Consider the following 13,521-nt stretch of genomic DNA (forward strand, 5'->3'; position numbering starts at 1 on the left):
AACTCCGTCAAAAACTAGACGGAAAAAACTCCTCAATGATGCTGAGGCTAATTTTAGGACTAGGCTAACAGCAGTGAACACTGAAGCTTGTAAGATATTTCCCGCGTTTTATTTGAAGCTTGTAACAGACATGAATATATATTTGACCTGGTATGTATTCGTTTTACAGTGATTCAGTAAAGCTTCCGCCTCTATGTCTTCCATTCCTAACTAACTGAAACCTGGTTAGGCTGTGATACATATTCACAGCCAGTGATGTATCTAGAACTCGCAGAAGGCCTAGAATGACATGTTTATCACAACTTTGTTCCCGTTTACTGTAAAGCATGTCGTTGTTAATCTAATGCATTATGTCTTCAGTTCAGCTTCTGAAGGCCTAGCCAATGGGAGAGCTCGCTTGACTCCATAAACATTCTGATTAATTGTCCGTTGGGTGTTTTAACTCTTTAAATTTAACTCTTTTGTTTCCAACCAAAACTTAGCAATAAAATAAGCGTTTACTAAAATACTTGCAGAGTTTAAATAGAAGCACTCTGTTAAATAATTAGAATAAATGATGCTAAGACCAATATTAGCACTAAGCTGGCAGCAATGAACACTGGAGCTTGTCACATTTGTTCACACATATTTGACCATGCATGTAACTAAAAATGACCTAAAAATTGCACATGTGTTTATTATGTTGCAGAAATCTTTCTGGAGGCCTTGCAGGCCGTGTGGCTACATTAGTCTCTGAGACTTTGGGATGCAAAAATGCAGCTTTCTTGTTTTATGCATACACTTACGCACAAACTCGCACACTTCTAAATGCTCAATATTTTTATTTGCTTTTTCTTTTGCAAAGTAAAATACAGAAAAATTGATTTCAGTCAGTGACATACAAATATAAATACTGTCTTCATTTGAAAATAAACAAAACAAACAACAACATTCAGGCATCACAGCATTTGTTTTCACAATGAATTGGTCATTCTTAATAAATAATCAATAAATATTAGAATAAATACAAGCAGTAGGGGGGAAAGTACAGGAAAGAGGGAGGGGAAGCAGAATGTTGTGTCTACCGCTCGCCTTGTCTCGTGATTGGCTGGTTACTACACCACGAGGATGTGTGGGTTTGTTCGGGAAATACCGCCGTGGCGGAACTCCCGTGAGACTCTTACTGTGATGGCAGAAGATATCTCACCGAAACAAAACCAGTACACTTTGGTTTCTTCTTTATTTTTAAATCATGATGAGTAAGTAAATTCTGGTTTTAATGGTGTTGTGTTGTCACAGTGTGCAACGTAACGGAGAGTCAAATCAGTCTGCAGTTAGGTTGCCATGGACTAGTGCTGAATGAATTCCCCTGTTGTGTCCATGAAACCAGCTTCAAGTTAGGTGTGGGTTTAAGGGGCTAACAGCAATGTTCTTCGCCAATAATTCTAATAATGACTACTTGGTAAAAGTGGTCAAACTGTAAAATCCTCCTTCCTTTTTGTGGTTAATCACCATCACGGACTGGACGGTCAAAGCGCAACACATACTTGGTGCAAAATCCTCAGTTCACAGTGCTTTGTTATGAAGTAACTACCAACCAGTGTCTTTACAAACAAATCCCTGAATAGGTTTTAGGCCTGCGCTCCACAGGCTAGAGCCACTTCAACCAGAGCTAGAAATGGGCAATCCAAGGCGCATTCAAATGAGTCCATGAGAGCTAGTAGTGGATGTTCAAGTGACATTTTACCCAACTTGGAATCATCTCTTCTCAGAAATGTTTGGTGTATGTCATGCATAGGTCGCATGATCTGCACACAGTTGTTCATCTGAACCCAGAATTCGAAGTACACTATGATCTAATGTTCTACATGCGTGTAAAAATATCAAGCACTGGTCCATCTCACATATATTATTACATACATTGCTAAATTGCTAAAATGAACTCAAACTTGTTGCGAATGAAAGCACCTTGGATTTGTTCTCTATCCCTGCAGAGCGCACACCATAGCTGCCTCACTTCCTTCATTATCAGTCAAACTCATAATATAAACGATAATTATAAACGACAAAACATACATTATCCTCAAATATTAAGGTTGATCCTTCATCCTGGACTATATACTGCATTAAAGGACTAATAAAAATAAGTTATATATAAGCGCTTTGGAAATAAATACTGTTGCAAACACTGAAATACTGTATAATCAAAAATAAATAATGTTGAGGTACCAATCAAAGCTGCATTGGAATATTCACGTACGTTCATGTGTGGCACTTGGTGTTTTTTTTCTTGCTCGCTTGTGTTTGTATGTTTTAGTATTTAGCCCGCAGCAGAGTATAGTCCCGTGCTAGCCTGCTTAGGTACCGCTCGAGATCTCTTAGAATGACGTAACCTTCCAGGCGGGACACCCACCTTGTAGGCTGGGACACTTCAGCGGTCAGCTTGGGCTGCTCCTTCCTGGAAGCAGCAGTGGTTGTAGAGGTCTGGCTGACATCTCCACTGCTAGAAGCCTCTCCTGTACTCGCAGGTACAGTCTGTCTTCCTTTTACAGCTTCCATGTTCAACGGGGTTGAGGTCCGAATGAGGCCCAGGGTGGAGTGAGACCCAGACATGCTGGGAATGGGGCTTGAGGAGGTAGCTTTGGAGGTTTCACTGGAGGTAGCTGCTGGCTTTGAGGGCTCCTCAGAGTGTGTTGCGCTGGTGGTGGGAGTGGATGTGTAGTCTGTAGTGGGGTCCTCCTTCAAGATGTTTGCCAGCTGTGGAGAGTCAGAGAAAGACACGAGGATATCACGTTGAGTGTTGGTTATTTAGGCCTTTCCATTTACCGTGACTGTGGGATTTCACAGAATGGTGGCTGAAACCACGTATGTGAAACCTGATCATTCTTTAGGCCAGAGTTTCTCAACCCTGTCCTCCTGCACGTTATGTCATACATTTGCACCAAAGTCTTGTCACTATATTGCATAAAAATAGCCAGGTGTTTATTCTTTCATTCGGTTTTGCTATAAGCTAGCTCACATTACACCTGAGCCAAGTAACCATTGTTCTTAATGGCTTGGTAGAAGTGTGTTGGAAGGCGGAAAAGAGCAGAAATGTGGACTGTCTGTTAATCTAATAATTCAGGGACACTGTACTGCTCAATTACGTGTTCCAGAAAGTCAGAAAGCATGTGATAAACAACCAGCGAGCCAAGCTGGGTTCTAGAGGGATGCACTAAACTGTGCAGTACTTCCATTTGGCACATGTATTCTAAAAGACAGATGAAGGCTTTTGGTTTGCAGATGCAGGACGCAAGAGAAACCACTGGCAATTCAGGAAACAACGCTTGGGGCAAAAATCACACCAATGACCACAATGGCCAAGTTACTTTTTTAGACTACTTTTGTTCCTTGCAATCATTCAAAATATGGGAAAGTCTTCTAAATACATAGATTTGAAAAAAAGTCCTGGTGTGAATAGCCCCGAAACTTCCCGTGGAGTTTTGGTGCATGCCCTACTGACAGTTGAGCTCTCCCCTGTTTTGCAATTGCAGTGTGAGCTTCAGCGAGAGACTTAGTCATCATTAAAAAGGGAGCAGGCCTAAACACGCTTTCAAGGGGCAGATAAGAATGATGAATGTCTACTTGGTAGGAAAACTGCAGGAAAATGATCCCAATGAAACATAATTTTTTTAAACACAAAAGTTACATATTTTGTTTTTAAAACCAAATGAGCAGAACATTCTATTTTTTGTTACTGATGTTAAGATTAGTGTTGGGTTTAGGGTTAGGCTTAGAAATGTACTTAAAGGTGGCGTGGACGAAGCCTTATATCTCCATTTTTGATGTTTCTTCGTTTTAAAGTTGAAAATACATGAAACTTTTCATAATGAATGCATCACCAGAAACGGTCCAAAATGACTTGGAAGAAAGTCGTTTTCCATAAACTTTTTTTTCTCTCCCCTGCATTCTGTGAAATTAACATTTTGGAGATGCGTTTTTTCCTGACAGGGACAATAATATATAATAGGGTCCATGTTATTGTTATCATCTCCATTTTTGCCGATTTCCAGTTTTTGACATAATTTGAAAATGCCTATTGTCCTTTACATTGTGTATAAAATTCATGATGAATGGAGCAAAAGAAACAGCCTGAAATAACAATGTCTGGTTCCATTGATTTACTTTAAAAGTTTAAAGTCGTTTTTTTCCCTTCTCCTGTAAAGTTACCATTTTGGAACACGATGTTTTGTTCAGACAACAGCAATATATATATATATATGGGGCATATGTTTTATATATAAATGTATAAAGTGTAAAAAAAAACAAATAAAACAAATACAGGTGTGGAGGGTATGTTGGTATGTGTACCTGAAAGTTGACTTGTCTCATGAGGTCACGCAGATCCAGCTGAATTGCCCGCATGCTTTGGGTCAAGGAGAGATGTGGTCTTCCTCTTTTGTTTCTCTTCTGCATTGCTCTCTCTGCTGCGCTCTCTCTCTCGTTTTGCATGTCCAGCTCCAGCTTCTGGCACTGGCTCTCCAGGTGGGCCCAGAAGGTGAGGAGGTTACGAGAGGCAATGGACAAACGTTCAGAGTCCTACACACAGAAAAGATTAAGGCCTTAGCAGAGTGATGCTGTGGTTTTACGTGTTTGTTTATATTAACCTAATACACGCTCTAATACCATTTCTCTGACACACACACACACACACACACACACACACACACACCTCCATGTGTCGCCAGGTCTGAAAGTTGATGGTGACTGATGGTAGTGTTTTCAGAGCGATTTTTTTGTCTTCAAACCGACTGTCACCAAACTGCTGCTCTTTCTGTCAGACAGAAAAAGAGATTAAACTCTGGATAAACATCACACAGTACTGACCTGTCTGCCTCTCTGTCTGTCTGCCTCTCTGTCTGTCTATCTGTCTGCCTCTCTGTCTGTCTGCCTCTCTGTCTGTCTATTGTCTGCCTCTCTGTCTGTCTGCCTCTATGTCTGTCTATCTAGATTTTGTTGGAAACAGATGATAATGAAACATGAACCTCATTTAAAACAAAAACGGCAGCGGTTTATTAGAAACAGTAAACCAGTGATTAGCAGGTAACGGCTAAGGTTCGACTAGCACAGTAGCATTTGGAAAACAAAGACAGAAAAGCAAAAGAAAGAAGGAAAAGCACAAAGGAATAAAGAAAAAAGGTTAAGGGTAGCACAGTGGCATTTAGGAAGAAAAAAAGAGAGAAATCACGGAAGGAAGATGGAAAACAACGAAGGGCATGAATGAGGGAAAGAAAGAAAGACAGAAAGAAAGAAAGAAAGAAAGAGAGAGAGAAAGAAAGAAAGAAAGTAGGAAGGAAAGAAAGAAAGAAGGAAAGAAAGAAAGAGAGAGAGAAAGAAAGAAAGAAAATGTCTTTTACTCACGTATCGTAGCAGCAGCTGCTGCACGCGGCTCCTGATGTTGCGTGTGAGTCTGAGGGAGTTGGCGAAGTTTCCCGCCCCCTGCCGGCGGAGCGGGAAACTGCAGCTCTCATAGAGCAGCGCGCTGAGGAAGATCAAGAAGGCTGATCTGCAGCAGGACATCTGGAGCAAGACAACAGGTCAGATGAGAGGATTAGCGCCAGACACCGCATCATGATTATATCAAGAGTCAGTGAAACACCATTTAGACGATCTTCACCTTCAAAATAACCCACAACTAAACGACTCGCCGGGCAGTTCAGAGAGGAAACAGCTAAATAACCACCTGTTAATCAAAGCCCGCGCTGTGTGACTGTGACCGGAGTAGTTACCACTTAAAACACAAAACGATCGCTTGTTTTACGATTATTACCCGTGACGCTTGATAAAAACCTTTTTCTGGACTTTTCGGCGACTGTTTAAAACCCTCCCAGTGAACTACCTCAGTGTCCCATCCCGCCAGCTCTGATCAGGCTTTCATCCTGATGCTGAGGATGTGACCGCTGTAAACAACTCGCAATTAAAGTTAAGCGCAGTTTAAAGCCTCTCCCGTTCATAAACACCCTCACTGCCCCCAGTCTGACTCTGACTCTGACTCTGACTCTGATCCTGCATCAGAACCGATGAGCTCCTGAACCCGCAGCATCCTGAGTTCAGCCCCAAGGTCCAGCGACTCACCTCGGTCAGTGTGGCTGGGCGATAGAGGGGCTGTGCTCGGTGTCTCTGGAGCTCTGGGTGACTGAGCGGTTGTGACTGAGCTGCAGTCGCTCTGAGTTTATATGTTCAGTGTTCAGGGCTTGTTTCGCTTTGTGAGGTCAGGGAAATTTTCACGCGCAAAAAACCCAACTGCAGATGAGCAGCGGTAATACAGCTGATTATCTATCTATCTATCTATCTATCTATCTATCTATCTATCTATCTATCTATCTATCTATCTATCTATCTATCTATCTATCTCTCTCTCTCTCTCTCTCTCTCTCTCTCTCTCTATCTCTATCTATCTATCCACCCCCCCTCTCTCTCTCTCTCTCTCTCTCTCTCTATCCACCCCCCCTCTCTCTCTCTATCTATCTATCTATCTATCTATCTATCTCTCTCTCTCTCTCTCTCTCTCTATCTCTATCTATCTATCCACCCCCCCTCTCTCTCTCTCTCTCTCTATCTATCTATCTATCTATCTATCTATCTATCTATCTATCTATCTATCTATCTATCTCTCTCTCTCTCTCTCTCTCTCTATCTCTATCTCTATCTATCTATCCACCCCCTCTCTCTCTCTCTCTCTCTATCTCTCTCTCTCTCTATCTATCTATCCCCCCTCTCTCTCTCTCTTATTGGTTATTAGAACTGATCTAGGCAGAGTGTGCTCCAGAGCAGAGAACAAAACACAAACTCTCTATCTATCACTCTCTCTCTCTCACACTATATATATATATATATCCATCCATCCATTTTCAAAGCTGCTTCTCCGTCAGGGTTGCGGGGGGGGTGCTGGAGCCTATCCCAGCAGTCTTCGGCCGGAAGTCAGGATACACCCTGGACAGGTCGCCAGTCCATCGCAGGGCATATATATATATATATATACCCACACACATCTCTCTGTCTGTATGTGTGTGCGTGTGTGTGTGTGTGTGTGCGCGTGTGTGTGTGTGTGTGTGTGTGTGTGTTTTGTCAGACAGAAAAAGACACTTAAACTTTGGATAAACATCTCACACAGTCCTGAGCTGTCCGTCTGTCTATCTATCAGTCAGTCTTTCTGTCTGTCTGTCAGTCTGTCTGTCTATCAATCAGTCTGTCTGTCTATCAAACTGCCTGCCTGTCTATCCATCAGTCTATCTATCTATCTATCTATCTATCTATCTATCTATCTATCTATCTATCTATCTATCTATCTATCTATCTATCTATCTATCTATCTATCTATCTATCTATAAATCAGTCTGTCTGTTTGTCTGTCTGTCTAAAAAAAACGACCAAGCTCAGAATACTGATGTTTGTTTAGTGATGATTTTGGGTCAGATTTTAACTGTTAACATTAACATTTTATTTCTTTCAGCTGTTTCACCAAATACTGACTCTTCTTTCTATACAAGTTCACCCACCACTAAATCCAATCAAAGGACGAAACTCTATCCTTACTAAAAGACTTTATCTACTTCTTTACTTTCTTAATTAATAGCTTATTGATTAGATCATTAATGCGTTGCCATTTTGGGTTCAGCCCTTTTTTGTGTGTAATTGTATTAAGTTACAGAAAGTGATGTGTTAGATAACAACACACTGACTTGTGCTCCCCGTTTTAATACCGTTTGCGTCGTACTGTTTTCCGATTCAACCCATTCTGTGCCAAAAGTGACCCGAAATGTGTGTTTCAGTAACTGGGCACACATGGTGTGTTACTGATGTGTCTAGTTAGAGGCAGAATGCGTTGTTTTTAACACCTATGTTTTAAGATTGTACTCATAAATAATAAGTGTGTGTCATATGTTTGAGTGCTGTGCTTCTATGTATTATAGATCATTATTCTTAGAAGCACCTGATTGTCCATCCTTCCCAGCATCCAGCTGCACCCACAACTTTCAGGGAACTGTGGTCAGACACCACATGATGAAGTGATACAATTCCATAAGACTGGGCAGTGGTTTGTGTCCACAGTGTTTGTTTCATGGTTTGTTTTCATACTTCATACTTTCATACATGTCTTCAGATTATTAGTTAATTAATACTACTAATTAATGCGAATTATTTATACTGCTGTTGTCATTAGCTTATATTGTTTTTGCTAGGCCTACTAGTAAAAACAACAACTACTAGTCATCAATATACTTACATCAAGAATATGAATCAGTCTAGAATAATAATTGATAATAGTAATAAGAGTGATGATAATATTTCCTACCATGCCACATTTTCAGTTCTGTAACGGTGTGATTGTGGTTTCTGCCTTTTTTTTGTGTACTGGTGCAGGATCCGTTGAGTCTCTGTGATGTCATGTGGGGTATCCCGATACGTCACCATGAAACTCCTTAAAAGGAAAATTCTAAAAGAAAAGTCCTCGAGTAACTGAAGCACTGTAACCCCCCCCCCCCCCCCCCGCCTTCCCTTTTCATTCTGTACTGTACACTTCATCTCACTTCCGTTTCTAGTGTAATACAGGGAAATAGAAATCTCTGTAAATTTAAACAGAAATGACAGAGTAATTAATCAAATAGTAAATCAAATAGTAATCAAGTAATTAAATAGTAAATCAAAATACAGTAATCAAATAGTAAATCTACCCACTTACTAGACCTACTATCCAGTAGAAATTCATAATCTTGTCTCCTGTGGTCTGTAGGTAGAGCATTTCAGCAGCACGTGTTTGATAAGTTATATGACTTTACCGCTGCTCTAGTGACCCCCCCAACCCCGACCCCCCAAGCCCCCCCCCCCCCCCAGGGCTAGACTTTTAACTCACATCCTACCAAATTACACTGTGCTAGCAATTACTGATCAAACACTGTGTGTGCTATGAAGAATAGTGACATTCCTCTGCGTAAAGGAGCCCATCCCAAGATCTTTGCAACTTTGTACGCTTTGGCCAAGAGCATCAACCTCAAGAGCATTGAGTGGCCTTCACGAGGACCAAACAAGGTCAGGAAGACCCAACACTTGCAGCTAAAATGCAAGAGCAGCTAAGTGCTACTAGGTTTCAATCCAATATGGGTCCCAGTTTTATGGTTTTAGGCACCTGTCCAAGATGGCTAACAACAAAACCTAAAAGTACTTGACGATGTTCTTCTCAGTCTTTAGTAACACTTGCAGCTGAAGCAAACGACTATTTGAATCCTTTATTCTTTTTATCTAGAGGTAAAGTCACCAAACTCCAGAACTGTTGACTGAAGTCATACGACTTGGACTGAGTCCGACTCGACTCACAAATTTGTTCTTTGACCTCAACACCAATGACTACAGCTTTGACTTTGACTTCGGCCCGATGACTCTGAGAGACTCAAGACCAAAAGTGGAAGAAATGTGGGAGCCATGTCGGACTGATGGCTACACAGTCAGTTACCTTTCATGTGAATGGATTTGTTTCCTGCTGTAAATCCGATAAACAGCATCATCAGATGTCTGTCACTGTGTTTATGCTCTGTTTATTATATTTCAGAAGAAAGGTTAGAGCTTAGCTTTCGGCTCCATAAGCCAGAAACAAGTGAAGCATCAGCAGCGTCAATAAGCCCTCACCACTGAAACTCTTATTGGAGAAACTCACCAGGCGAACGGACCATTTTCCTCATGGTAGCAAAACAAAAGAAACAGAGCATCTCCGTTCGATTGATTTTAACAGCTTCTGCAGGTAAAACAAGCACAACATTCATCACGAAGCTGAAGTTGACTTCTTATTCGTCAGCTTCGTATTGGAATTTGTCATTCCGCCCTAAATGTTGCAGCAGTTCAAATAAAAATCTGCTGATGAAAAAAGTCACTTCAGCTTCGTACATTCACCGTCTTTTCTGTTGTTGTCTGAATTCAACTCAAACTAGCAGTTGTTTTTAGGTGGATGAACTAGTTTAGTGCTGAGCTAGATTTAATTTTGATCATATGCGCCCAATGTTCGCAAAAATATAAAGTTCAGGAGCACTTTTCAATTAATTTTCATGTGTAGATGCACTTTTCTTATCCGTTATCTGTTCACCATGGATTTTGTGTTTTTTGAAGAATGCATAATGACTTGTTTAGGACTCGAGGATTTGGACTTTTGACTTGACGCTTGATTCAGGACTTGAGTGTCAAGACTTGAGACTTTCTTGTTAATTGCAGCTTAGTGACTTGTTCTCCCCTCTGTCCGTCTGTTAGTTCTTTTCTTCTTCTTTTTTGTACAGCAGTGGTTTCCTCACTCCCAGTTTTGGGGACTCTAGTAATGGACCAAAATAATCGTCACCATCAACTACACGCATGTTCCCAGAAATGCTGCTTATAACTATAATAACCAAGCCTTGAATGCATAAACAAACAGTTCGGTCTGAATTTACCATAAGAGATCACCCAAAACAGAACTAAAAGCAAAACAAACGTTTATTGTATAATGAAGTCTCAGTGGGAACAAAAGAAAATGAGACTGAAAGCAGTAGAAGCCGACCCAGCTTAGCTAGGCATGAGTAGAATCTCCAAGAAGAACTTAAGCCAGCACTGCGCTTGCCTAAAGACAGAGAATGTGCACATATCAAATCGTTGTAGAACGCTGATGTGCAAGAAAACACTGCTTCAGCAATGTAGTAGCAGGAAACTCATCAGTCAGTTAAAAGAGGTAAAAGAGAAAAATGTGCTGTGCAGGATTAAGACTCAGAGCCACTGCATAGAGAAGCTTTTCTAGACATTAGTGCAAAAGGAAGTGAAAGATTTCTGGTGCAGGTGAGGGTTTAAGCAGACCTGTGTTAGGAAGTGAGAAACCCACAGCTAAAATAAAGTAGCCTAAACAGAACGAGCTGATGTTGCGAGTCGTGAAGTGGTTAAAATTAGAATATTGTAAACAATGAATTACAATGAAACAATGAACAATGAGCTGGAGCAACTTGCAATATGATCACGTTACACACTGTAAGCCTGGATGAGTACATATAACTCAAAAAATTAGACTCAACCGGTTGCCCCAAAAAATTCAGTTTAGCTCTAGTGAGCAAACCAGCAAGTTAAGTTCGATGCACTTAAGATACTAAAAATTGCATGTTATAATAGCACAAAAAATGTGTTAGAGTAGCATAAACATGTTTCTACAGCTTATAAAATCTCGAGTTGGTTAAACCTAAAATTCCATTTTGTTTATATATTTAATTAAGTAATTGCTGCACTATTATTAGGTAATATTGACCAGTTTGTCAAACACTGAGTTTCACATGCACTCAATAATCCAGTAACTGCAGATTCTGTCAGTAATCTGATCAACGCACTTTTACATTTACAGCTTTTGGCTGACGCTCTTATCCAGAGCGACTTACAATTGGATCATTTTACACAAGTAGGCGAAGGTGGTGTTAGGAGTCTTGCCCAAGGACTCTTATTGGTATAGTGTAAGGTGCTTACCCAGGTGGGGATTGAACCCTAGTCTACAGTGTAGAAGGCAGAGGTGTTACCCACTACACTAACCAACCAACTTACATGAACATGGGTAATCAGATAATGGAAAAGTCCAGGTCTACATGAGCCAGCCAGTAAACTCACAGAAGAAGACGTGGCGTAAACTTTGTAAAATTATGCGAAACTCATAATTCATGTTTTAGCTTTTATTTAAAAACCATTGCGTCACTTGACCTGAAAATATGAACATACATCATCTAGAAGAAAAATTAATATTTAATCTACTTAATCAGTCATGCATTTGGTTTCATCGTTGCTCCAAAAGTGTTTTGCTGCGTCTTGCAGCAACATTGCTTTGCCTGTTCCTGGTACTGCGGCCTGTTCTGAACATGGGCAGACCTGAAAGAAAAATCTGACAGAAATCAGAGTAAGAGTTTACATGCACTGAGAAATCTGATTACTGAGCTAAAATGCAGCTCTCTTTATCGGATTTCTTAATCTGATTTCTTGACCCTACTCTGATCTAAGAAATCAGAGTACGCTGTTTAAATGATCATTTGAATATGAGATAACTACGATAACCATTCTGATCAGATTACTGAGCACTCACTGATAGGTTAATGCTACTCGAGTGAAACTAAGTAAGCTGTGTTGTTTACATATGCTGACCACTACTTGCAATGTAATGGTAGATATATGCAGCATTAGGAGTCCTGCCCAGTGTCTCTCATTGGTGTGTTGCACTTGTCTGGACAGGGAATTGAACCCCAGTGTATTGTGATGAGGACAGCAGTGTCTGTACACCAAAAACTATATGGTCAGTTATTACTTTTTATGAACTGTTTGCAGCATTGGCAGGCCTGAAGCCAAAACTATATTATGAGTGAGGGGTCCAAAATCCACAGAGGGGCCCAAATTATAACACATTGCTACAAGACAGCCAATACAAAGTGATGCGTTCAAATTCTCCTGTGTTAATGTAGGTTAAGTTTAAGAGAAATGGGTTAAGTTTAAGAGAAATGACGATTGGCAGGAAATTAAATGACCACCTGATGCACACTGGTCTGCACATTGGTAGTTCTGTTGCAATTGTTCCTGCATAGTTATTGCTCTGATTATCCCTAGCTGTCTTCAGGAACTGCATTAATTAGTTGAGTAAAGACCCGTATGTGCTAAAAATAAGAAAATGTAAACAAGCCTTATTTTGTCTTTATTATTTTGGGCCTTTTTTGTCTTTTCATGGCATTCATTCTAGATATGCTACAGCTGTGTTATTACAGTAGTATATAATATGTATATTATTGCAGCTGAGTGTGAAGGATCAGCACCTCCAAGACTCCATAGTCATAGCCCGAAAAAGGATGGCATGCCCACTCCAGGTAAGAAAGAACCTGCCCCAGGTGGAGGTATTTAAGTATCCGAGGGTCTTGTTCACAAGTGGAAGGAGGGATCGTGACATCAGCCGCAGGCTGGGACAGGCAGCAGCAGAGCAGTAATGTGGTCACTGTATCGGACTGTAGTGGTGAAGACGGAGCTGAAGCTTTCTGTTTACTGATCAGTCTACAGCTCGACCCTCACCTATAGTCATGAGCTTTGGGTAATAGCCAAAAGAATGAGATCGTGGATACAAGTGGTAGAAATGAGATTTCTTTGCAGGGTGGCGGGATAGGATGAGGAGCTCGGTCTTCCAGGAGGTGCTCAAAGTAGAGCCGCTGCTAGGTGTTTCGGGCATCAGATCAGGATACTCCTTGACATCTTGGTGGAGGTTTATCTGGCACAGCCTACTGGGACGAGGCCCCAGGGTCATCCTAGTACCTGCTGGAGGGATTGTACCTTCAAGTCGGCCTGGGAGTGCCTTCGGGATCCCTCATTCTGAGCTGGAGGAGGTTGCGGGGGACACGGTTGTCTGGGACTCTGTTCTGACACCTGCTACCACAACAAATGATGAAGATATATTATTATTGTTATTGTTATTATTATTATTGTTGTTGTTGTTGTTGTCGTCAGATCTTCTGTATGTAGTAAAATGTTTCTGTTTAGCACCTGAAA

At 40.9% G+C, this 13,521-nt stretch overlaps 1 protein-coding gene across 1 annotated transcript; it reads right to left on the bottom strand.

Annotated features, from left to right (window-relative positions):
* Positions 1-938: 938 nt before the first annotated feature.
* On the bottom strand, positions 939-13,279 carry LOC108437023. Its single transcript, XM_017713846.2, has 6 exons — positions 13,051-13,279; positions 11,832-11,884; positions 5,380-5,538; positions 4,691-4,792; positions 4,330-4,557; positions 939-2,736 (listed from the first exon to the last, which is right to left on the bottom strand). The coding sequence occupies exons 1-6, from the start codon at positions 13,277-13,279 to the stop codon at positions 2,293-2,295; spliced, it is 1,215 nt and encodes a 404-aa protein (XP_017569335.1). The 3' UTR covers positions 939-2,292.
* Between the last annotated feature and the right edge of the window lie 242 nt (positions 13,280-13,521).

This window comes from Pygocentrus nattereri, chromosome 23 (assembly GCF_015220715.1).
Source record: "Pygocentrus nattereri isolate fPygNat1 chromosome 23, fPygNat1.pri, whole genome shotgun sequence".
NCBI classification, from domain to species: domain Eukaryota; kingdom Metazoa; phylum Chordata; class Actinopteri; order Characiformes; family Serrasalmidae; genus Pygocentrus; species Pygocentrus nattereri.

Excerpts from the sequence above, each read along its gene's own strand:
- LOC108437023 (XM_017713846.2), bottom strand. The coding sequence starts at position 13,279 with ATGACCCTGGGGCCTCGTCCCAGTAGGCTGTGCCAGATAAACCTCCAC. Across the intron at positions 11,885-13,050 it reads CCCAAAGCTCATGACTATAG|ATTTTTCTTTCAGGTCTGCC; the intron begins GTGAGGGTCGAG and ends GATTTCTGTCAG. Across the intron at positions 5,539-11,831 it reads GGCCGCAGTACCAGGAACAG|ATGTCCTGCTGCAGATCAGC; the intron begins GCAAAGCAATGT and ends GTCTTGCTCCAG.